General features: G+C 41.9%; 1 protein-coding gene across 1 annotated transcript in view; it reads left to right on the forward strand.

Moving 5' to 3' along the window:
- LOC124269841 (guanine nucleotide exchange factor VAV2-like) overlaps nt 1-25,549 on the forward strand; it is a 117,055-nt gene that overhangs the window by 86,268 nt on the left and 5,238 nt on the right. The window contains 7 exon segments of the mRNA XM_046704878.1: nt 4,844-4,879; nt 12,086-12,213; nt 12,799-12,861; nt 18,294-18,430; nt 20,489-20,611; nt 22,152-22,242; nt 23,669-23,768. Of these exon segments, the coding sequence (XP_046560834.1) occupies nt 4,844-4,879; nt 12,086-12,213; nt 12,799-12,861; nt 18,294-18,430; nt 20,489-20,611; nt 22,152-22,242; nt 23,669-23,768 (678 nt within the window).

Below are 25,549 nucleotides of genomic sequence, written 5' to 3' on the forward strand. Positions count from 1 at the left end.
ACTGGAGTCTTCCACCCCCAGCCGTTCCAGTACAACCATCACAAGTGGGTGGACGCCTTCAACTGCACTGGGAGAACTGGGGAATGTTACAAGACCCATATGTCTCCAACATTCTTCAACACGGATATCGAATCCAACTACAGGCCACGCCTCCGCTGACAGTCAACCCTCACAAGTTCGACTTCCAGGCGCAACAACTACCAAAGTTACGAGAAGCTGTTACATCTCTCCTAACCAAGCAGGCCATAGAAGTACTAGATCAAGTAAACATCGAACCAGGCTTCTACTCCCCAGTTTTCCTAGTGCCCAAGAAAAACTCCAAGGAGAAATACAGACTCATTTACAACATGAGCACATTCAACAGAGATTATCTATGCAAACCGCCAACGTTTCGCATGATACATCTACCTCAACTACGGCACCTAATTCGTCCCATGGACTACATGGCCAGTATAGATCTGCAGGATGCGTATCTACATATCCCCATACATCCCGAATCCAGGAAATACCTACAGTTTACACTAGACGGGCTGCATTATCAATGGAAAGTACTCCCATTTGGAATATCATCGGCCCCCTGGTTATTCACAAGAGTAACGAAACCGATCGTCACCTACCTACATCGTCTAGGGCTAGGCAGTGCCTTCTACCTCGACGACGGGATACAAGTAGATCAAGATCCACAGCATCTCAAACTACAGTTAAACTTCATCATCAAGCTACTAACACAGCTAGGATGGTTAATAAATCTACTCAAGTCGGACCTAGTACCAACGCAAGATCTGCAATTTCTAGGCATTCGATTTATCACGACACTGAACCATATCGTCGTACCAGAAGACCGATGGCTCTATATCCAACAGACCATCCCACAAGCCTTACTTTCTCCGCTACCACTACGACAATGGCAGAGTCTGTTGGGTCTCCTCACGTCAGCCCAAGACATGACAGTCAGAGGCAGACTACAGTTACATCCGTTACAGGTCTTCATCAATGCTCATTTCGACGACCTACAGCCATTCAGTCTACCGAAACATCTCAGACCTCATCTACTATGGTGGACCAGGAGGTCGAATGTCTGCGAAGGCATTTATTTAACAGAGCTGGAATTCAAAACCCATCTCTATGTAGACGCGTCGCTCCAAGGTTGGGGAGCTCATCTCGCCAACCGGACGGCATCAGGGTTATGGAACCAGCAAGAAAGCAAGCTCCACATAAACATGCTAGAGATGAAAGCTGTAATCAACGCCCTACTACATTGGAGCACCATTCTACAGAAGGCGCATCTGATGATTCACACCGACAACTCAACAGTGGCGTTTTATGTAAACAAACAAGGCTCAACGAGATCACTGAACCTATTGACTTTATGCTTTCAACTGTTTGATCTAATCAACGATCTCAACTTACATGTCAGAGCATGTCACATTCCCGGAGCCAAGAATGTACTAGCAGACGCACTCTCTCGGCCACATCTACCGTCACCGACAGAATGGATGCTCCATACAGAAATCTTTGCACAGATTATCAAGAAAATAGGAGCTCCGCTAGTAGATCTATTCGCCACTCGCTTCAACAATCAGCTAACAACATTCAGATCACCAGTCCCGGATCCACAAGCGTGGGCAGCGGACGCTCTAAGCATATCCTGGGAAGGCCTCAGCGGCGTACGCGGCTTTCCGCCGCCAGCGTTAATCCCACAAGTGTTACAGAAAATCAGACAAACACAGAGCCTCCAACTGATTTTGGTCGGGCCCTACTGGCCAGCGAGAACCTGGTTTCCCATTCTAATTCAAGAAATCGGACAACCAACACTAGAGCTACCAAAGCGCTCGAATATACTAATACATCCTCACACCAAACAAGCGCACGGAAACCCAGAAGCATTCCAACTTCACGTATGGACTGTATTAAAGTGTATCTAAACAAGAGAGGTTATTCAGCCAGAGCGGCGAAAGCAGTCACGCTTGCTTTATGCTATTCTACATGTAACTTGTACGACGACAAGTGGCACAGTTTCGAAACTTACGCAGCAAAAAAGGGATTTACAGCGAGAAATGCTACACATCCACAAGTGGCTGACTATCTGTGTTACCTACGCCAAAATAAACATTTAAAAGGCTCGACATTGTCAACATATCTTGCCGCGCTTAGTTCTGTGATAACTATGAGAACGGGTGTCAAGTTAACCAAAACACCAGAATTACTGGCCTTACTATGTGCATTCTGATTGGAGGATCAGAAACAGAAGTTCCGCACTCCAGCATGGGATCTAAATATAGTGCTCAAACACCTCACAAGTGAGGCTTATGAACCACTGGAATCAACAACTTTTGAATTTCTCTCACAGAAAACATTGTTCCTGTTATCCCTAGCAACGGCAGCCAGGATGTCAGAAATTCACGCACTAGATTATGAGAGAATACGTTTTGACGACAATCAAAACATAGTGCACATGGGACTACGATGGGATTTCATCGCCAAGAATTTATTGCCAGGTCAACCAGACAGATTATTCCATGTTCCTGCACTCTCCTCAATTCTCGGATCTCAAGATACGCTTGACCTATCTCTATGCCCAGTCAGAGCTCTCAAAATCTATCTACAACGATCCAAAACGAGGCGACAACAACTCAAGCGGTTATTCATCCCTCTATCGACAGCGACTCAGACTGAATTCTCTCGTACCACCATATCTGAACTGTCATACTTCGCGCCTACAAGGCTGCAGGACTCGACCCTCCAAGAGCATCTAATCCACATGAGATCAGAGCACTGGCTTCCACACTCGCTCTACACGGTAACTGCTCATTAAATACCATTATGGAGGGCTGCTTTTGGAAATCAGACATGGTGTTTGCTAATCACTATCTGAGAGATATCACCACCGAGGACGTCTCAGGTATTCACCATTTCGGTCCCATGGTCCTCGCACAGCAGTTGACAGTCCCTCGTAGACAATGAGACATAGTCTCACGAGATTATTATGTATATATCATACCAGTATCATCTAGCTTATAACTCTACGGAGTTTTAGGGCTATTTATATACATATCTTAAGTCTACTTAGTCTTAAGCCCAGTACTGATGTTTATGTACAGTTGGGTAGCTTCTCCATTTTGGGTTGCTTTTATACCATTATTGCTATTATCATAGTATATTATTATTGTAGTACCCCATCTATGGCAGCTGGTAAACTTATGGTTTATAGTAGCAGGAATTATCCTAATTCAGTGCCATTATGAAGTTCCCGTAGGGGGTTATTACATATATATATAAATCACTAATTTATTTAAATCCAAAGTATTCTGTTTTTCCCACCTCCGTTTCCGTAGGATTCTACAAGCAAAAGAGCATGAGTCAGGATAAGGAAAAATATGTAATTTTCTGAATAAAATAGATATTTTATACTTATCCTGACTCATGAGGTAAGCCCTCCCATCCTCCCCACAAACCACTTTGGATTTCCCTGTAAATTCAAGTGTTGGGCTCACTATATCAGGAGAGAGTGAAGCATGAGGCCAGAGGGTGGCGCCTCCTTTCCCGCGCAAAGGAAGAGGGAGGCAACTCGTGGTGAGTACTAATTAGTGATTTTACATTGAAGGGAGCTTCAATTAGGGAGATACAAGTGTTCCACTATGTTCGCAAGAAGAAGAAGACAAGCAAAAGAGCATGTGTCAGGATAAGTATAAAATATCAGTTTTATTCAGAAAATTACATTTTCCTGATAGATGTTGTTTTAACAAGAAGTTGTGCATGATAGTGCATGCTTGTAGAAATGGGGCAAATAATTAGCAGGCTTTGCCCAAAATAGCCTACCAGTGCAAACCTTTGCATTCATTTTAGTATATCTTAGTGTTTATATTTGAACAATTGTTAGTTTCTTGTCATGGAAAAATACAACATTTTATGTAGTCTCTGGCTGTTGTATTATAATTAAAACAATTAGTGAAATTTCAGTATTACTGGAAAAATGTTATTGTTACTCAAATGAAATATCCAATATTCTAAGATGCCTAGCTGTTAGAACAATCGAAAAAAAAATACATTATCAGACAATAAAGGTATAGTTTTTTGATGACGTAACAATTGAATGACGTTTTCCCGTCACTGCGCCATTCTAGTGTGCCCCCTCGTAATCGAACCATTTTACATTACGTCACAATGTAAGCGACGTCACGATGCATGTCAGTTGTCATCGCCTCGTACGGCCTCCTACAGTAAACTACACCGTTGCATCCAGTTTCTTGGTTTGCTGTTGCTTCACGCAGCTAACATCACTGGTGGAAACATTACGTTTATGTTTTACGACGGTTAAAATGTGTCATTTCGACTCACAAGTTTTCAGCGACACGGTAGCGTTAAGTAATGTTTACATTCCCACAATGCAATTGTGGAATGTCGCTTGACTACTCAACTTCCTCTGGATGTACTGATCTAAACTTACGCTGGTAGTAGAAATGCAACGTTCATATTGCCCCATATGGTTTACGTGAATGACAGATGTAATTAAAATAATTCAGAGAAGATATTTAATCCGTCATCAAACTGTTATCATTTGTTTTTTTCTGGTAACGTTCGTCTTAACGTAGGGGGCAGACACATCAATAGAACAGCGCGCCAGTTAGCCCTGTGCGAGGATTCTTAATTTAGGTCACCGACACCGTCGTTTGTTTTCTGCCTTAAATTAATCGTAATTATCTTTAGAAAGTATTAAATTTGGCATCCTCGTGCTCGTGCTTGAACTATAATAGTTCAGGGCAAAAGTGTGTTTTATTACACTATACATGGTGGTAGGGCGAAGTGTATTTCTTAAATAGTGTTTACTGTGATTGTGTTTCAGCTTTGTCACCGAGACAGCCCAGGCCATCACCACAAGGTGAGTCATGGTGGAGTGTTGCCTCTGTTGATTATTGTACATATTGAAGCTAAAGTGACCATATCCTTGTCATATGCTTACTATAGCAAGTTCACTCATTTTCTAATGTTTAAAACTAGTTATATTAGATTTCCAGTAACACATCTGAATTATAAAACTGTTGAAATCAGTTTCAGTTGCCTGAAGCAAACTTAGAAATAATAATTTTCTTTATTTTTCCTTATCCTGACTCATGCTCTTTTGCATGTCTTCTTCTTCTTGCGAACATTGTGGAACACTTGTATCTCCCTAATTGAAGCTCCCTTCAATGTAAAATCACTAATAAGTACTCACCAAGAGTTGCCTCCCTCTTCCAAATGCGCGGGAAAGGAGGCGCCACCTCTTCCCTCATGCTTCACTCTCTCCTTCTTCGCCCAGTGAGCAGGATGTGAGAGCGCCTGTGTCTCCCTACACACTATATCCTTTGATTATTCTTAGTTAGTTACCTCTTGTAGTCATCTATAGAGGTTTAGCTAGTATCCTTCAACAATTATGTGTTGATATTTATTCGTATTTCTGCTGTTTATTCACGGGACGCCGTGATTGTTCAGCAGTTTGCGTTGATGAAAATCTGTACTGTTTGTAGGTTACGTTTTTCTGCTACCGATCCGCATTTAATATGCCCTAGCTGTACTGCACCTAGGCATTTTCTTCACGTTGCAGTTACTGTATTAATTTGTCTAATTCTGCATTTAACAAATATTATCTTTGCGTCTTGAGACACACAGCAGATAGGTCACGTAAACAGAGCCTAGCCATGGCCGATACTTCGGAACCCCTCGCCAGTCAACTGCTGTCGGACGACCCCCTCTCGTCTGGTGTTCCGCTAGAGTTACCCTCGGAGGAGAGGCGTGGGACACAGTCCGCCATCTCGAAGAAGCGTCCTGCATCCCCAGACATCCCGTCGTCGCAGCCAAAGACTTAAGAGGGCTTCCACTTCGTCACAACGCAGACTCCGTACCCCCAGGGCAGCGTCTACCTCCAAGGGGAAACCAGCGAAGTCTACTAGGACTTTCTCAGCCGAGATTGTTCCCGCCGCAGAACTAGGCCTGTATGATGATCAGCCGATCATCATACCCGATGTACGCCACAAGAAACAACCGGTGTCGGCAACAGTGACGTCGGCGCAGATCTACACGCAGCCTGATGTACCAACGCTGATGTCTGACGATCTTCCTGAGGGTCCCGTCGCTACCAACGCAGAGAGGGCACCAACTACATCTTCGCAGACCGTCCCAGACGACCTGGTTCTACACATTATGAAGATGATGGAAGACCGCTATGGCCTGGAGAGACAACCAGCCCAGAGGCCGAGCCTTCGCGAAGGCTCCAACGTAGACGTCACCCCAGAGGGGCCCCCGGTCAACGAAGCGGCCTCTATCAAGTCATCGCTGGGGGACCCACCTGCGCGAAGGACGTCACAGCCCACCTCTGCGAAGGACCCAGATGTACAGCCTTCGCGAAGGACAGCTAGATCGTCACCTGCCTCGGACTCCGATGATCAACACTCACGAAGAGGTTCGCGAAGGAAGATCCTCTGATCCCCAGACTCTGACTCGGACCCCCAGCCTTTTCGCGAAGGCCTTCGCGAAGGTCAAGCCATCACTCCCCAGGACCGGACTCAGATGAAGCTTCGCGAAGGTCTTCGCGAAGGGCACCAATTACAGGCTCCAAGTCATCTTCGTCTAGAAGGTCATCGAGGGATTCCCCAAGAGCTTTGCGAAGCTATCAACGTTCACCACATAGATCTCTCGCGAAGGTCACCATATCGACGCAGCTCACCAGGCTGTTCTCCACGACGATCTCCTCGCCGATCTGGGCGGTGGGGTAGCCTAGTGGTTAAAGCGTTGGCTCGTCACGCCGAAGACCCGGGTTCGAATCCCCACATGGGTACAATGTGTGAAGCCCATTCCTGGTGTCCCCCGCCGTGATGTTGCTGGAATATTGCTAAAAGCGGCATAAAACCAAACTCAGTCAGTCAGTCCTCGCCGATCTCCACGTCGATCACCTCGTCGTTCACCACGTCGATCTCCACGCAGGTCATCACACCGTTCGCCTCACAAGTCTTCACGGAAATCCCCAGACAGGTCTCCGTTGACGTCACCCTGCACAGCTGTAGAAGTATACAGGTCTCCACCTCAGTCACCATCGGAAGAGCATCAACCTCTTATTTGCGATCCTGTTACAGAAGATGATGGAGACATCATAGTCTCCGACGCAGAAATACGCTACTGGATGGTTAACAACCTGGACCTAGCTTCACCTTCCAAGAACGGTAACCCGGCCCACACTTATCTCATGAGGGAGGACGATGCAGACACCATCACCCTACCTCCGATCGACCCGATAGCAACAGTCTCTCAGAATCTGGACACAGCCTTCCATAAAGCCACTAAAGCCCAGGAGCCACACTTACCACAGTTCAACACCAAAAAGTTCTCAACCCATAATATGGAACCATTTTTCAAGGCACAAGATATCGACGATAACTTCAAAGTAATCAACGATGCCAAGAATAAGACCTAAAAGATAGACGACCGCAAGCTGGTGCAGATCGAAACCATGACAAGGAGAATGTTCTTCGGCCTTAACAGATCAAGAACGATTAATGAAACTCTCATCACCAGATTTCGAGATTCTACATCAGAAGATGACAGAATGATTTACTCGGCCCTCCTTATGCAGAAGAAGGACCAGCAGTTCTTAACGGATCATCTTGCATCAGTCTCCGCAGCACTAACTCTGGCTCGTCGTCAAGGTCTCCTCGCTTCCTGTAGTTGGGGTGAACAGTTTACATCTCCACTCTACACAGCCCCGTGGTCTTCGCCATCTATCTTCGATGGAGGAATATATAAAGTCTCTAAAGAAGTCACCAAGGATTCAAGGGAAGTCCTTATGATAAAGTCGATGGACACGCTAGCCAGCGTCATCAGGCAGACATCACAGAGATATTCAGGAAGATCTAAGTTTACTGGCTTACAGAAAGCACGGGATAGGAAGATGGCCACCTCAAGAGGAAAAGATTCTTTTTGTCGCCCATACGGCAACTACAGAAGAGGATCAGGAAGAGGCAGGGCACCTAGAGGTTCCCGCAACTATAAACAATGAAAGACGGGTTCGGAACGACTGGAGCCTTCCACCCGCAGCCGTTCCAGTACAACCATCACAAGTGGGTGGACGTCTTCAACTGCACTGGGAGAACTGGGGAATGTTACAAGACCCATATGTCTCCAACATCCTACATCACGGATATCGGATCCAACTACAGGCCACGCCTCCGCTTACAGTCAACCCTCACAAGTTTGACTTTCAGGTGCAACAACTACCAAAGTTACGAGAAGCTGTTACATCTCTCCTAACCAAGCAGGCCATAGAAGTACTAGATCAAGTAAACATCGAACCAGGCTTCTACTCCCCAGTTTTCCTAGTGCCCAAGAAAAACTCCAAGGAAAAGTTCAGACTCATCTACAACATGAGCACATTCAACAGAGATTATCTACGCAAACCGCTAACGTTTCGCATGATACATCTACCTCAACTACGGCACCTAGTTCGTCCCATGGACTACATGGCCAGTATAGATCTGCAGGATGCGTATCTACATATCCCCATACATCCCGAATCCAGGAAATACCTACGGTTTACACTAGACGGGCTGCATTATCAATGGAAAGTACTCCCATTTGGAATATCATCGGCCCCCTGGTTATTCACAAGAGTAACTAAACCCATCGTCACTTACCTACATCGTCTAGGGCTACGCAGTGCGTTCTACTTCGACGACGGCATTCAAGTAGATCAAGATCCACAGCGTCTCAAACTACAGTTAAACTTTATCATCAAGCTACTAACACAGCTAGGATGGTTAGTAAATCTACTCAAGTCGGACCTAGAACCTACGCAAGATCTGCAATTTCTAGGCATTCGATTTATCACGACACTGAACCGTGTCGTCGTACCAGAAGACCGATGGCTCAAGATCCAACAGACCATCCCACAAGCCTTACTCTCTCCGCTACCACTACGACAGTGGCAGAGTCTGTTGGGTCTCCTCACGTCAGCCCAAGACATGACAGTCAGAGGCAGACTACAGTTACATCCGTTACAGGTCCTCATCAACGCTCATCTCGACGACCTACAACCATTCAGTCTACCGAAGCACATCAGACCTCATCTACTATGGTGGACCAGGAGGTCGAATGTCTGCGAAGGCATCTATTTAACAGAGCTGGAATTCAAAACCCATCTCTATGTAGACGCGTCGCTCCAAGGTTGGGGAGCTCATCTCGCCAACCATACGGCATCAGGGTTATGGAACCAGCAAGAGAGCAAGCTGCACATAAACATGCTAGAAATGAAAGCTGTAATCAACGCCCTACTACATTGGAGCACCATTCTACAGAATGCGCATCTGATGATTCACACCGACAACTCAACAGTGGCGTTTTATGTAAACAAACAAGGCTCAACGAGATCACTGAACCTATTGACTCTATGCTTTCAACTGTTCGATCTAATCGACGATCTCAACATACATGTCAGAGCATGCCACATTCCGGGAGCCAAGAATGTGCTAGCAGACGCACTCTCTCGGCCACATCTACCGTCACCGACAGAATGGATGCTCCATACAGAAATCTTTGCACAGATTATCAAGGAAATAGGAGCTCCGCTAGTAGACCTATTCGCCACTCGCTTCAACAATCAGCTAACAACAACATTCGTATCACCAGTCCCGGATCCACAAGCGTGGGCAACGGACACACTAAGCATATCCTCGGAAGGCCTCAACGTGTACGTGTTTCCGCCGCCAGTGCTAATTCCACAGGTGTTACAGAAAATCAGACAAACACAGAGCCTCCAACTGATTTTGGTCGGGCCCTACTGGCCAGCGAGAACGTGGTTTCCCATTCTAATTAAGAAATCGGACAACCAACACTAGAGCTACCAAAGCTCGAATCTACTAATACATCCTCACACCAAACAAGCGCCGCGGAAACCCAGAAGCATTCCAACTTCACGTATGGACTGTATTAAAGTGTGTCTAAACAAGAGAGGTTATTCAGCCAGAGTGGCGAAAGCAGACACGCTTGCTTTACGCAATTCTACACGCAACTTGTATGACGACAAGTGGCACAGTTTTGAAACATACGCTGCTAAAAAGGGATTTACAGCGAGAAATGCTACACATCCACAAGTGGCTGACTATCTGTGTTACCTACGCCAAAATAAACATTTAAAAGGCTCGACATTGTCAACATATCTTGCCGCGCTTAGTTCTGTGATAACTATGAGAACGGGTGTCAAGTTAACCAAAACACCAGAGTTACTGGCCTTACTATGTGCATTCTGATTGGAGGATCAGAAACAGAAGTTCCGAGCTCCAGCATGGGATCTAAATATAGTGCTCAAACACCTCACAAGTGAGGCTTATGAACCACTGGAATCAACAACTTTTGAATTTCTCTCACAGAAAACATTGTTCCTGTTATCCCTAGCAACGGCAGCCAGGATGTCAGAAATTCACTCACTAGATTATGAGAGAATACGTTTTGACGACAATCAAAACATAGTGCATATGGGACTGCGATGGGACAGATTATTCCATGTTCCTGCACTCTCCTCAATTCTCGGACCTCAAGATACGCTTGACCTATCATTATGCCCAGTCAGAGCACTCAAAATCTATCTACGACGATCCAAAACGAGGCGACAACAACTCAAGCGGTTATTCATCCCTCTATCGACAGCGACTCGGACCGAAGTCTCTCGTACCACCATATCGATATGGATCAGAACTGTCATACTTCGTGCCTACAAGGCTGCAGGACTCGACCCTCCAAGAGCATCTAATCCCCATGAAATCAGAGCACTGGCTTCCAAACTCGCTCTACACGGAAATTGCTCGTTGAATACCATTATGGAGGGCTGTTTTTGGAAATCCGACATGGTGTTAGCTAACCACTATGTGAGAGATATCACCACCGAGGACGTCTCAGGTATTCACCATTTCGGTCCCATGGTCCTCGCACAGCAGTTGACAGTCCCTCGTAGACGATGATTAGTCTCACGAGATTATTATGTATATATCATACCAGTATCATCTAGCTTATAACTCTACGGAGTTTTGTGCTATTATATACATATCTTAAGTCTATAGTAGTCTTAAGCCCAGTACTGATGTTATATGTACATTGAGTCGCTTCTCCACTTTGGAGTCGCTTTTATACCATTATTACTATTATCATAGTATCTATATATTGTAGTACCCCCATCTATGGCAGCTGGTAGAACTTATGTTTTATAGCAGCAGGAATTAGCTTAATTACAGTGCCATTAGGAAGTTCCCGTAGGGGGTTATTACTTATACAGAAATCACTAATTATTTAAATCCAAAGTATTCTGTTTTCCCACCTCCGTTTCCGTAGGATTCTACAAGCAAAAGAGCATGAGTCAGGATAAGGAAAAATATGTAATTTTCTGAATAAAATTGATATTTTATACTTATCCTGACTCATGAGGTAAGCCCTCCCATCCTCCCCACATAACACTTTGGATTTCGCTATATCAGGAGAGAGTGAGGCATGAGGGAAGAGGTGGCACCTCCTTTCCCACGCATTTGGAAGAGGGAGGCAACTCGTGGTGAGTACTAATTAGTGATTTTACATTGAAGGGAGCTTCAATTAGGGAGATACAAGTGTTCCACTATGTTTGCAAGAAGAAGAAGACAAGCAAAAGAACATGAGTCAGGATAAGTATAAAATATGAATTTTATTCAGAAAATTACATTTTGTAAAAATACTTTATGATGATGTGTATTATATGAAGCAGGTAATAAATGTTTTGGGGTAAAAGTAAATTGACTTAACATTTATGATGACTATTCAATCATATTTAATGGATATTTTGGTAAATAAACTAAACTAAGGGGTTCTGAATTTGAATTGAATGTTATCAAGCACTATGAATAGGAAGGAGGCAAACTGTAATATAACTTCCCACCAGTATTATGTAATTATCCACCAGTATTATCTAATTGTCCACCTGTATTATCAAGTGACTTTTACGGGGCATTTAGATGAACCCAAAGTGTTCATGTTGCTACTCTTTCATTGTGAATGCCAGGTAACATTTACAACAAATTCTTTTCTGTCACTATCCTCCCAGGAGTAACCAAAGCTCGAACTGTCACCGCCTACACGGGAACTCCGCCTCCCAATGGGCACCGAGCACTCACCTTCAAGTTAGGAGAGACGATTGATATTGTAGACCAGACAGATAAAACATGGTGGAAGGTTCGTACTCTCTCCTCGTCTGACTTGACTTGTAAGAGATTTAAGACAATGAGACAGACATGTTATTCTGGCATGAGTTACTAACATGAATATTTCCTGAGTACATGGATGAGAATTTTCCGTGGATTTGATCGTGCTGGGGTCATTCTTGTGAATTGTCTAAATATGAGGCCCCAAGGACCCCACACTCATTTTCCTCATTTTTCACTTATACCCATTCTCATTCTCTTCCCACAGAGATACTCAAGTCATATCTTCCCACGTACCTCTGTTCTAATACGGCCATATTTCCCAGTTGTCATAAAATCCCCTAGCGACAAAAAATCGCAACATGAACTATCTCCCTTCTTTCTATCCAATCAGAACATGTGTTACATCGACTTAGCTCCAATATGGCGGCCGCCATAGAGTTAGTTAATCAACATGCAGAGGATAGATTCGGTATTTCATGTTTAACTGAAAATCAGAAACTAGCAATAGAGAATGTAGGAATCAATCACCTGTCTGTGTGCATGCACTGAATGACAGATTTGACATTTTATATATATTAACAACAAATACTCACAGAAACCCTTGTCACTGCAGGGTCGTCTTCAAGGTCAGGAAGGCTTCTTCCCTGCCAGCTATGTACAAGTATCTCGGATTGCAGTAAGTGGCCATGTTGTGGCTGTTAGCACCTTCAGCCTGTACCTTGGTGACCCAGGCCATTATAACAGGGCACTCATTGTTGCAGGGGGGCTTGTGGGGTTTAAGGGGGCACTTACTTGTCATGGTTTGGAATTAGTCCTATGTTCGTTCTTGTGAGTCAGTGTAGTTTTACGCCGCTTTTAACAATACTCCAGCAATATGATGGTGGGGACAACAGAAATGGGCTTCACGCATCTGGGTCTTTGGCGTTACAAGCGAATACTTTAACCTCTAGACTACCCCATCGCCCTCATTCTTGTGAGGGGTGGTGGGGTAGCCTAATGGTTAAAGCGTTGGTTCGTCACGCCGAAGACCCGGGTTCAAATCCCCACATGGGCACAATGTGTGAAGCCCATTTCTGGTGTCCCCCCGCCGTGATGTTGCTGGAATATTGCTGAAAGTGGCGTAAAACCAAACTCAGTCAGTCAGTCAGTCATTCTTGTAAATGAGGACTTTGTTCTGCCAGTATTAGCAGGGACTACGGATGGTGTTATTCACTATTACAGTTCCAGGCTGTCATGTTTTTGCATGTCTTTACCTCTTTGGCTTTTGCATACATTTAGATTTAAATCTTTCAGACTAAAAGCAAGGAAGAGCAGGTAATTCATGGTTATAATACACTGGGAAGTTGTTTCTTTTCTTCTACAGACTAATGATTTGGTTTTATAGCAGTGATGTTCAAAATGAAGATGTGACCATTCTGATAACGTATTCATTTTGTAAAAATACTAACCAGACATATGAGTGTAAAAGGTACAGCTGTCCAACTTCAGTGGCAGAGAGAATAATGATGTCATGCAGGGACAGCAGTCTGTTTAATGTGCAGCCCTTTTCTTTAGGTTTACGATCTATAGTGGTCAGTAATCAACCAATCAGAATGAAGTATCCCACAAAGTCATGCGAGAATGTACGATACTTTAAGGTGGGGTGTTTTTTCTTCAATATTTAATATTTACAAATACTGACAATGTACTATAGGTCGATTACCAAATAACATATGCAAGACATGTTTCCGTGTTTGAGTATTACTTCATATTACATATAAAACATTTATTGAAATTGAATTGAAGCACAATCCTTTGCAGATCATTTTTCCCTTTATGTATTCCAATATTTTGGTATTAAGTTTTCTTCTGCATCTCGAAATATTTTGCTGAGCTAATAAAATAATTACATTTCAAGGCTTATTACTGTTTCCTATTATGCCCAGTATGGTCTCTGTTATGCTTTGTAACTTTGAAGATAATTATATGGACTAAGACATTTCCAAATCATACCCTGTCAGGACAGTTCCACAGCTCCAAAGTGTATGGTAAAAGTTTCTGGTTCCTCTTTACAAGAGATAGTTAATGTATCCAGTCTTGTAAAGGAACAATCTTGTCAAGATTTATGAATGATCCTATGCAGCCACCATTTTTAGTCTATACTCCGAGTTTTTAATGGGGATAATGCTTAAAACTTTTCTAGAATGTTTAGTAAATGCAGGATAAATTTTGTTCTAATTTGGAATGAAATAACATCACATTGTATGAACTGAGTAACGTGAGAGTTTACTTCTGAGAGTAGAGTTTACATTGAAATGGGTACCAGGTAGATGGGGTTACTTGAGGTTTATTTAAATTGCTGTATATTTCATTTGTGAGCATAAAGCGTGACAGCTTTCTTAACAACTTCATAATTCAAAGTATTATTACTAATTGAATACATTTTTGTGAATTCTTCAAAGGTCACCAATAGATCTTCCTTATTTATCTCATCGTTCACAATAAATAATACCTGATCAGTATTTATCCATGTTAATATCGTTATTATTCCATGTCATTATTCCATGGTGATTGAGTTTGAAGTTTTACATTTAATACTAAATTTCATCCAAACTGTTCTTGTTTCCAAATTGCATTTCTTATTGTTGGAATGATCTCATTTATATATTAACTGACTTCAGGCCATGTCACGCCTTGATTGGTCAATCTGTTTCTGAAAAAATAGACTCCATTTTGTTTGCCAGTATTTGATTTGCTCACCATCTCAGCTTATATACAGACTTGAAGAACTGGTATGGTAGAGAAAAGAAACAGCACACTGCAACAATAATAGAATATGAAAGAACTTTGTATGTTACTAATGAAGCTGGTAGGATGGGTAGGTGTTGCTACTTCACTGGACCTGTGAAGATGTGTAACAGGGTTAGAATTGATCTTCAGTAACCCATGCTTGTCGTAACAGGCGACTAACGGGATTGGGTGGTCAGGCTTGCTGACTTGGTTGACACATGTCATCGGTTCCCAATTATGCAGATCAATGCTCATGCTGTTGATCACTGGATTGTCTGGTCCAGACTCAATTATTTACAGACTGCCGCCATATAGCTGGAATATTGCTGAGTGTAGCGTAAACTAAACTCACACACTCACTATTTCTCTGTGATATTATGATAACAAATGGCAACCCACCTGTTGTTAATTGGAGTTTGACTATTATGTCCTATTGTTCTAAGTTCTCCTTAGGTGCCTGTCCTTCCACTGACTCCTGGTGATGAGCGGGAGACGTTCAGTGCTTTGTGCGTCCCCTTTGCAGATATATAAAAAGACTAATATCCTATGATCAGTGTGTGGTCAGTTCAAGCTTCTTTATGGCTTCGGTTGCAGTTATTCTTTGTAATATGGGAAAATGCTGTCTTCATGAAGGTGATGGAAGACTCTCACATGTGTGCAGTGATTTCATTCATGCATTGGTTGAGTTACTTTGAATATTGTCATCCTAAGTTTATGACTGATAAAAGGTGACACTAATTCCATTATCATTAAGATTATGTTTACTGACATAAATGTCATATTCCCAAACATTGACAACAACAACACATAAGAGCTTTCTTTTAAAACTATGTTTTTACAACTAATTTGTGTAACAAGTAATGGTGACAGCATTCACATGTCATAAAGTGAGGCAGAGATACCTGTGGGCACATCAGAACATTGTGAACAGCCCCAGCTTACCCAGATCATGTTTCTAGGGATGTCAGTGCCATGCCATGCAGGGGTGGAAATAACCCATTGCCCGACGTCCGAGTCCAGTGTTTTTTTCTGTCGGGCAAGCAAATTTGTATATCACACTGTACCGGTGTCCAGTTGACTTTCCAATGTTAATTATGTTGTTTATTTTATAAAATCAACAAGAAAACGGTCGGTATAGTGGAAAAATTATCAGGGCAAGTGATTTTACATGTGCCACTGTACCGGAGTACACTAGCAATTTTAAAGTTATTTCCGGCCCTGCCATGTTTGTGGGTGTCACCAATGTGGTATAGACTTCTTCCCGTACCCCCTAAATTATAACGATGAGGAAATATTTCTTTCAGTGATATTTTTAGAATTTGGATATGTCTTTCAGTATGTTCAGATACAATTAAAGAAACATGTTAAAACTCATCCTTATCAGATGAGGAATATATACTGGTACTCAGGTGATGTGATTTGACTAGGATGAAATTTAAGGGGGGATATGGGCGGAAGTCTTTCTGAAAAACTATCAGGTGGACCCAATGTTTTAGCCTAGCTGAGTATATGGTATTGTACCTCATGACTTCCATACTAGTTTACCAGACCAACATGTGATTATTTACAAAAGATCCCTAACATAGCTCAATATATTTCTGAAAGTGATGCAGAGCAGTTCTATACAATTCTTTACAGTTTTTATGTAATGCTTGAGTCACTATTTTTGCAAAAAATGAAAGAGGTTGTATCATGTCAAGGAACAGGTGAGCTACAGAGCCTTTGATTCTGTTGTGTAGGTGTAACAGGTAGTAATATGGTGTCACTATCTAATATCATACAAACGTCGGACTGTGCCGCCCACAACTCCTGTATTGATAAGGAGAGAATTTATGTATGTTTACTTTTTATTTTATAACGAAGTCAACGTTTCAGGGTATATTCTCACCCCTTCATCATGGTATATCGGATTATACTCTGGTTATAACGAGTAAGAATATACTCATGTGGTCAGAGACTAAGGATATGCTCTGAGACGTATTCCTTGTGATAATGAAGTTGACATTCCTATATTCTCTCCTTTATGTGAATCACTTCTAAATGGCAGTCAATTGCTGTAGTACTTGTGACACCACTGATGTTGAGATGTTGTTTCCCTGACAGCTACCTCAGTATGAGAACCCTGTCCCTCGAGTGGTCTCCCACCAGGCCAGGGTGGTGCGGGAATTCAGCAACGGTCCCCCACAGCGCCACTTCTTCGTGTGTCCTTGGTAGGAAGGGCTGGACTACGTTGGCTCTCCTAGTGTGTAGTTGACAATTAGCTTGGGATTCTTACTGACACCTTGAGACATGCTGGACGAAAACACAAAATAGCACTTCACCTTTTATTCAGTAAATCATTCTAAATCAACTACTCTAATAAAATTAAACAGGTTAGTGATCATGAATATTTTGGGAATATTTTATGGAATTTGTTATTAATTTTTACAAGTAAATATCTCCAAACATTCATGATCACTTCATGTTCTTGTTCTGTAAATATTTTCCCAAATTGCTTAGATTATGTTTTCACACATACTACTGGAACATATTACTATTGTAAGAAGTCTGTATGTAATTAAATGTTGTCAGTTTGAAACTCTTGTGTGTGGGTCGGTGGCATTAACCTCAACATTTTGTTTTTCTTCAGGTTGAGAATTTTAGTTTGTTTGGCATGGATTGCCTCTTCTGTTCCTCCCAGAGATTGTGTTTGTTTATTTGGAATGCTAGGTTGCTGTGACCTATAGTATCCAAGGTTCAGAAATATCTTACCATCAGAGTCAGTGAAACATATTTAATCTAGCGAATGTTGCCTTTCGTAAACTGACAGAAATTTGGCAGTTATTGTCTTTGTATTATATGTTTACTGGACATTTCTGAATAATACTTAGAATGACATTTAATATGCAGGGAGACACGGTTGCCTTGAAATACTGTCTTCCGGACTCACTGGAACTTACTATGTCTAAATTAGTTTCTACCTAACTAGCATCTGTTCAATCAGAGATTTGAGACACTTGCCCAGAGTCAAGTAAAATTTTGTTTGGTCTAGCAAACTCTGATTAATAGTCTACGGAAACCCTCAATTCTACTGATACTGATGCTAGAGGCCATTTTGAGGCTAGTAGTGTCAAAGTGTTTGACTTCTTTTCACTGTAAAAACTAAATTATGAATAATTTCATGAGTAACTGTAGCATCTGGATAAACCAGGATTCTGTATTACAGCCTGTTCTCGATAACCTACGCCAGATATGTGGAACTGCAAAGGTATATTTCTGAACCAAGGATAGAGAAACAGCTTACATTCTACTTCTAACATATCAACTATTTTGTTTGTATTTTGATTGTGTGTATTTCAGCGGAAAGACTCGTACTTGGACGTGACGTTTCCCAATAAGTCCTCCAGTCCACAGCTATCAGACACAACATCCGCACCATCCTCTGTCAACTCCTCACATTCCTATGTTAATGTCACTGAACTCAAAGAAAAACCATGGTATGTTGTTCCTCAACCAGAACTAGTCTATCTAGTAGGCAGTCGTACCAATTGCCAAATTGCCAAACATTAATAATTCAAAGATAATCAAGTTCAAAAGTATATAACGGAAATATATATGATATATGTCACAGGGAAATACATCCTAATATTGTAGTGCTTGAAACTTATACAGTGAATTCTTTGCGAATTAACAGTGTTGCAAATTTGTTAAGGGTATACTTTCTAATATCACAGTGCCTTTCATTTATAAGGGAATCCTGTTGAATTTGACAACGCCTGTTATGTACAAGTGGAATTTTACAATGGTGAAAATATAATCGGGCCATACTCTCTGATACTAAATCATCTAAAATAGGTCAAGGTAAAAGTTTATAAGTTAACAAAGCGTAATACATGCTTGGAAAGACAACCTAAATTAGCCAAATAATGTGCCCCAGCAGGATCTGCATTTAAATAGTAAGCTCAATACTTACATGCTGTACTTAATAAACAATTTATTCTTGGTTAGAGTAGGTCCCTAGCACCCTACGCTGGTTGTAAGAGGCAACTTTATGGACAGTTCCGTATACCCTGCTGGATCCTGGCTCATGATACCAATCACTGGATTGTCTGGCCCAGTCATGTTTATTAAGGCCTAGTCATATAGCTTGAGTACTGTTGAGTGCGAGAAATTACACCCCACCCCACCCCACCCCCACCCCAAAAAAAAAGATACTGAAAACATAGCAAAAAGTATTACTACAGATCCTTCAAGGAGTAATTGAATCTCAGCTCCAGTAGGACAATGCTGGTGTGTTGCTAAGTCGTCCAACAGCCTCAAGCCCATGTGAACTCTATCAGAGAATGTGTGATGACGTGGACACATCTGCAAACTCGAAAACAAACAAGTATTATTTGTGGACTTGTCTTGCGAGTGTTTTACTAACTGATAATAATCTCCATGTTCTCTTCTGTTGGAATGATAGTTTTTCCACAGTGTTATCCCAGTTAGTGAGTGTGTAATACTTTTAGTGAGTGTGTAATACTTTGGCATGCTTAATTGTTGATTATAATCTCTTCCTGCATGGAGGTGCTGAAACAGTGCTGGACTTACCTTTGGTGTTGACTTGCATTTCATAACTGCCAATGATGGGACTTGCAATTTTATTCCCGTAATCTATTATCTGAACCAGTTACAAAATCCTTGAACTGATCCTTGGCAGCCTATGCTTGTCACAAGAGGTGACCAAATGAACTCGGTGATCAACCAGGGCCATAGGGCATGGATCATATTATCAATCACTGAGTTGTCAGTTTGTCATATTTACAGGCTCGCTGACTTGGTTGACACTCAGCATCGTATCCTAATGGCGTAGATCGATGCTCATGCTGTTGATCACTGGATTGTCTGGTCCAGACTCGATTATTTACAGACAGCCGCCATATAGCTGGAATATTGCTGAGTGCACCGTTAAACAACAAACAAACAACCAATACAACCCATCGTCGTATTGTTGCAATATTGCTGAGTGCACCTTTAAACAACAAACAACCAACCAATACAACCCATCGTCGTATAGTTGCAGTATTGTGGAGTGTGGTGAAAAATCACAAACCCACAGCTGTTAGCTAAAACCTCAGTGTCATTGTTTTGTGATGGGTTGACCAGTGCTCAACAAGCATGGGCTTACCTTGTTTACTGGACTTGATGATGTGTGCAGCTTTATGCTGAGCCCATGTTCCAGGTAGAGCTGGAGTTCAGTGCATGTTGTCATTAAGGTTGTTATTTGTGGATCATTACATGGTCCTATCAATGTTCATTGTTGATCACTGCATCTTTTCAATGCAGTAATGATCAGCATTAATTGAATATTGTGGACTGAGCTTGAAGTCAACATTTGCCCCATAAGTCACAAGAGTTTGTGTATCCGTAAGTCATGACCATTTCTATATCCAAAAGTCTCACATTGTTTGTATATCCATAAGTCATGAGCGTTTCTATATCCAAAAGTCTCACAACTGTTTCCATATCCATTGGTGTATGTGCATGTTGAATGCATGAGTAATTGTGTGTAGGTATGTGGACGAGATGGACCGAGATGCAGCCCAGGCCATGCTTGACCAGTGTCCAGATGGAACCTTCCTCATCCGCAAGTCCATCAGCAGAATACGCTTGGGAGCATACTCTCTCAGTATTAAGTAAGTGTCAACTAACAGTACCCCACTTGTTGGTAGAATGTCATTTTCAAAATATTTGTTGTTTTTTATGTTGTATCATCAGATAATGAAAGATTGTTTAACTTGTTAAATCATCTGTGCTCAAATCAGGTCAGAAAAGAAATGATTGTCACAAGGAAGGTCCACAGGAGGGCCTTTTGGTCATTTGTGATCAGACTGAGTGTCATTGTACGGCCATTGTTGTGAGAGTTGATGCTTATGGTATCAACCACTGGTGCTCTGGCCCTGGGCCCCCTTCCTCGTAGCGTTAGGACAGTCATAAGTCTGTGTTGAAGTATGGGAGTTACGATGATCTCAGCGCTACGACTGTTGTATGTCTGTGTTAAAGTATGGGAGTTACGATGATCTCAGCACTACGACTGTTGTATGTGTGTGTTAAAGTATGGGAGTTACGATGATCTCAGCACTATGACTGTTGTATGTGTGTGTTAAAGTATGGGAGTTAAGATCATCTCAGCACTACGACTGTTGTATGTCTGTGTTAAAGTATGGGAGTTACGATGATCTCAGCACTATGACTGTTGTATGTGTGTGTTAAAGTATGGGAGTTATGATGATCTCAGCGCTACGACTGTTGTATGTCTGTGTTAAAGTATGGGAGTTACGATGATCTCAGCACTATGACTGTTGTATGTGTGTGTTAAAGTATGGGAGTTACGATGATCTCAGCACTATGACTGTTGTATGTGTGTGTTAAAGTATGGGAGTTACGATGATCTCAGCACTACAACTGTTGTATGTGTGTGTTAAAGTATGGGAGTTACGATGATCTCAGCACTATGACTGTTGTATGTGTGTGTTAAAGTATGGGAGTTAAGATCATCTCAGCCACGACTCAGCTCTATGACTGTTGTATGTGTGTGTTAAAGTATGGGAGTTGTTCAGCACTCGATATGTCTGTGTTAAAGTATGGGAGTTACGATGATCTCAGCACTATGACTGTTGTATGTGTGTGTTAAAGTATGGGAGTTACTGATGATCTCAGCACTATGACTGTTGTATGTCTGTGTTAAAGTATGGGAGTTACGATGATCTCAGCACTATGACTGTTGTATGTGTGTGTTAAAGTATGGGAGTTACGATGATCTCAGCACTATGACTGTTGTATGTGTGTGTTAAAGTATGGGAGTTACGATGATCTCAGCACTATGACTGTTGGATGTGTGTGTTAAGGTATGGGAGTTAAGATCATCTCAGCGCTACGACTGTTGTATGTCTGTGTTAATGTATGGGAGTTACGATGATCTCAGCACTATGACTGTTGTATGTGTGTGTTAAAGTATGGGAGTTAAGATCATCTCAGCGCTACGACTGTTGTATGCACTACGATCGTTATGTGGAACGGGGCCCAGGCTTGATTGATTACAGGCTGCCATGATATGGCTGGAATATTGTCGATTGTAAACCATCTTATGTGGACCTTATTGTCGATTGTAAACCATCTTATGTGGACCTTAAAGAATTCCACAGTACTGATATTAATGCCTCTCTCACCTGCCAGGTACGCCAATGCAGTAAGGCACATCAAGGTGAACCAGAATGCTGAATCAAAGTTCTTCTTGGCAGAGGGGCGCTACTTCGATTCAGTCCCAGTGAGTTTCTTTGTGTGTTGTATGACAAAAAACACAATCCTGTCATTGTAGTATTTAGCCTACAGTTCACTATCACAACATTGTTTCTTCTTAAGGCTAGACCAATATTTATCCCCTGCAGCGCTTTGGGGGGGTATTAAAATGCACTCCGTCCGTGCACATTTGTCTTTTCTGGAGCAGAACTCTAAAACCGTTCAATATTTAAACTTGGCACATGGATAGATCTGGTGGTGTACTGGTGCCTTTTGGTAGTTTTGGATTTCTGAATAAAATATTTTTGGCGTTTCCATGGCAAAAAGTTTGACTTAGACTGAAATTGGTGGTAGTGCTCTTTTCCGGAGCAGAACTCTAAAACCGTTAAATGTTTCTTCACCACACTTGGCACATAGATAGATCTGGTGGTGTATTGGTGCCTTTTGGTTGTTTGGGAATTCTGAATAAAATATTTTTGGCATTTCCATGGCAACAAGTTTGACATAGACTGAAATTGGTGATAAAACTCCTTTCTGGAGCAGAACTTTAAAAAGCTTTCAATACTCTCCTTCCACTTTTCTATATACACACCTAAATATAATCATAACTCGTAGACATAATCATGAAGAGTATTTTGCCATTGCGGGGGATATTGATGACTTTGTCTTCTTGTTTTTTGTTGTTGTTTTCCTCCTGCCTTTAGGTTTTATTAGGACAAAGGTCCGTAAAACAAAAAATAAAATTGGCCTGGCCTAAATTTGTGAAAACATTTATTAGGATTGTTTCACTAATGTGGATTGAAAGGTGAGACAGACCTGATACAGTCTTCCTTTGACAACCAAATTTGTATGAATAGTATGTTATTGGTAAACACCCACAGCTTTGTTGTTTGTTGTTTCTTTTACTTCTTAGTTCTTGTTACTTCCACACAAAGATCTGAGGTTGTTTTGTTTCAGGTCATGTCAGAAAGATCTATTGTGAACAACACAATTAAAAATTCCTCATTCTTTACATTTTACTCAAATAAGAACAGTAACATAACATTTAAGTTTCAAACAATATCTCAATGTTCCCAATTTCCAGACATGCATGCAGTAACTGACTGATTCCTCTCTCTACATGCTTGCATACACACATGCACACACACATGCACACACACATGCACATATGCATACATGCATTGATGTTTGTAATCTTACGCCTTGGTGTCTTTTCGGCCAGTAATGGCCCGGTGTTTTATGCATACAGATTGTATCTATCTGTATGCATGACACCATAATAATCTATCTATCATTCTATCTATCTATCTATCTATCTATCTATCTATCTATCTATCTATCTACCTACCTACCTACCTACCTACCTATCTATCTATCTATCTATCTGTATTTATGAATGTTAATGAGAACCACTTGAGCATAATGTTGATTCTGTTGATCTCTTGTGCCTGCAGAGACTTGTTTCACACTACCAACAGAACTCATTGCGGGACAGCTTCCCTGATGTCAACACAACACTCAAAATACCCATCCGGAATGCCCAGAGTGAAGGAGGTATGTCCATTTGGTAGCTTCTGGACCATTTAGATGGAACCAGCTTACTCCTCACTTGTTAGAACCTTCAGCTTATGCATTTGGGAAGATTTGAGTTAGTCTATTAGTTTATACAGGTTAGAATTAGTTTTCAGCAAGTAGTGCTTGTCTCCAGAGGCTACTAATGGGATCGGGTGGTCAGTCTCTCTAGGTCTTCAGCAATTAGTGCTTGTCATAAGAGGCTACTAATGGGATCGGGTGGTCAGTCTCTCTTGGTCTTCAGCAATTAGTGCTTGTCATAAGAGGCTACTAATGGGATCAGGTGGTCAGTCTCTCAGGTGGTCAGTCTCTCTAAGAGGTCTTCAGCATCGGGTAGTGCTTGTCAGCAAGAGGCTACTAATGGGATCGGGTGGTCAGTCTCTCTTGGTCTTCAGCAATGGGATCAGGTGGTAGTGCTTGTCATAATGGGATGGGTGGGCTACTGGTCTTCAGCAAGGATCATTATAAGAGGCTACTAATGGGTGGTCAGTCTCTCTTGGTCTTCAGCAAGTAGTCATAAGAGGCTACTAATGGGATCGGGTGGTCAGTCTCTCTTGGTCTTCAGCAAGTAGTGCTCATTATAAGAGGCTACTAATGGGATCGGGTGGTCAGTCTCTCTTGGTCTTCAGCAAGTAGTGCTTGTCACCAGAGGCTACTAATGGGATCGGGTGGTCAGTCTCTCTTGGTCTTCAGCAAGTAGTGCTAGTCACCAGAGGCTACTAATGGGATCGGGTGGTCAGTCTCTCTTGGTCTTCAGCAAGTAGTGCTAGTCACCAGAGGCTACTAATGGGATCGGGTGGTCAGTCTCTCTTGGTCTTCAGCAATTAGTGCTTGTGACCACAAGAGGCTACTAATGGTTTTTGATCGTCAGGATCTCTGACATGGTTGAAATATCCTCGTATCCAAAGAGCATAAATGCTCATGATATCTGTCACAGGATTGTCTGGTCCAGAGTTGAGTATTTCCAGACCGCCATCGTATAGCTAGAATACTGCTGAACACGGCATTATTGAAAAACTGTTCAATCTCATAATTAATTTGGCCTCAGAGCTGTTGTAAATTCTGACATGTAGGCACCATTTCCAGACACACAAATAATTTGAACGTTTGGTTTGTCTATTCCTCAGACATGAAGTAATTAGATGATCACAGTCATGTGGATATCACTTTCTATCCACTGAGGTGTTATTTCATGTCAGCTAATTGAACTGCCCACCCACTTTGAGGTTTAAACACCCAATCCAGTCATTTACTATATACCCATGTAAACTTAAGATAGTAATACAGGGGTGAAATATGGATGATGTGGTCAAATTCTGTATTGCACCCCAGATTCGTATGGAACCCCTGCCGATTCTACTTTCTCTAAGCTATGATTTGTTTTATTAAGTAACAGATTAATGCAAGACAAGAGGGTATATCACAAATATAGAACGTCATACTTGTGCATTTGGATGTTTTGTATTGAACTCCAAGATGTCATGGGAGCAGAGAAACAACTCATTTTTTCGAACACTGACACTGACATCACTCCCATGACATCTTCACGTTCAATATAAAACATCCAAATGCACTAGTATAACATTCTATATATGTACAGATGCATTTGTTGTACTATTTTATGACTGAAGCATATTTCTTCGATTTGGCCCAGTTTGATACATCAAATATCATTGACTGTCTATAATGGCAACCTGATGATTGAGGGGAAAAAATATCAGCGCCTTGAGCATGTTGTAGATACATGGATATGTGTGCTATAT

This window comes from Haliotis rubra, unplaced genomic scaffold (genome assembly GCF_003918875.1).
Source record: "Haliotis rubra isolate DU_JTF1 unplaced genomic scaffold, ASM391887v1 Scf148, whole genome shotgun sequence".
NCBI classification, from domain to species: Eukaryota; Metazoa; Mollusca; class Gastropoda; order Lepetellida; family Haliotidae; genus Haliotis; species Haliotis rubra.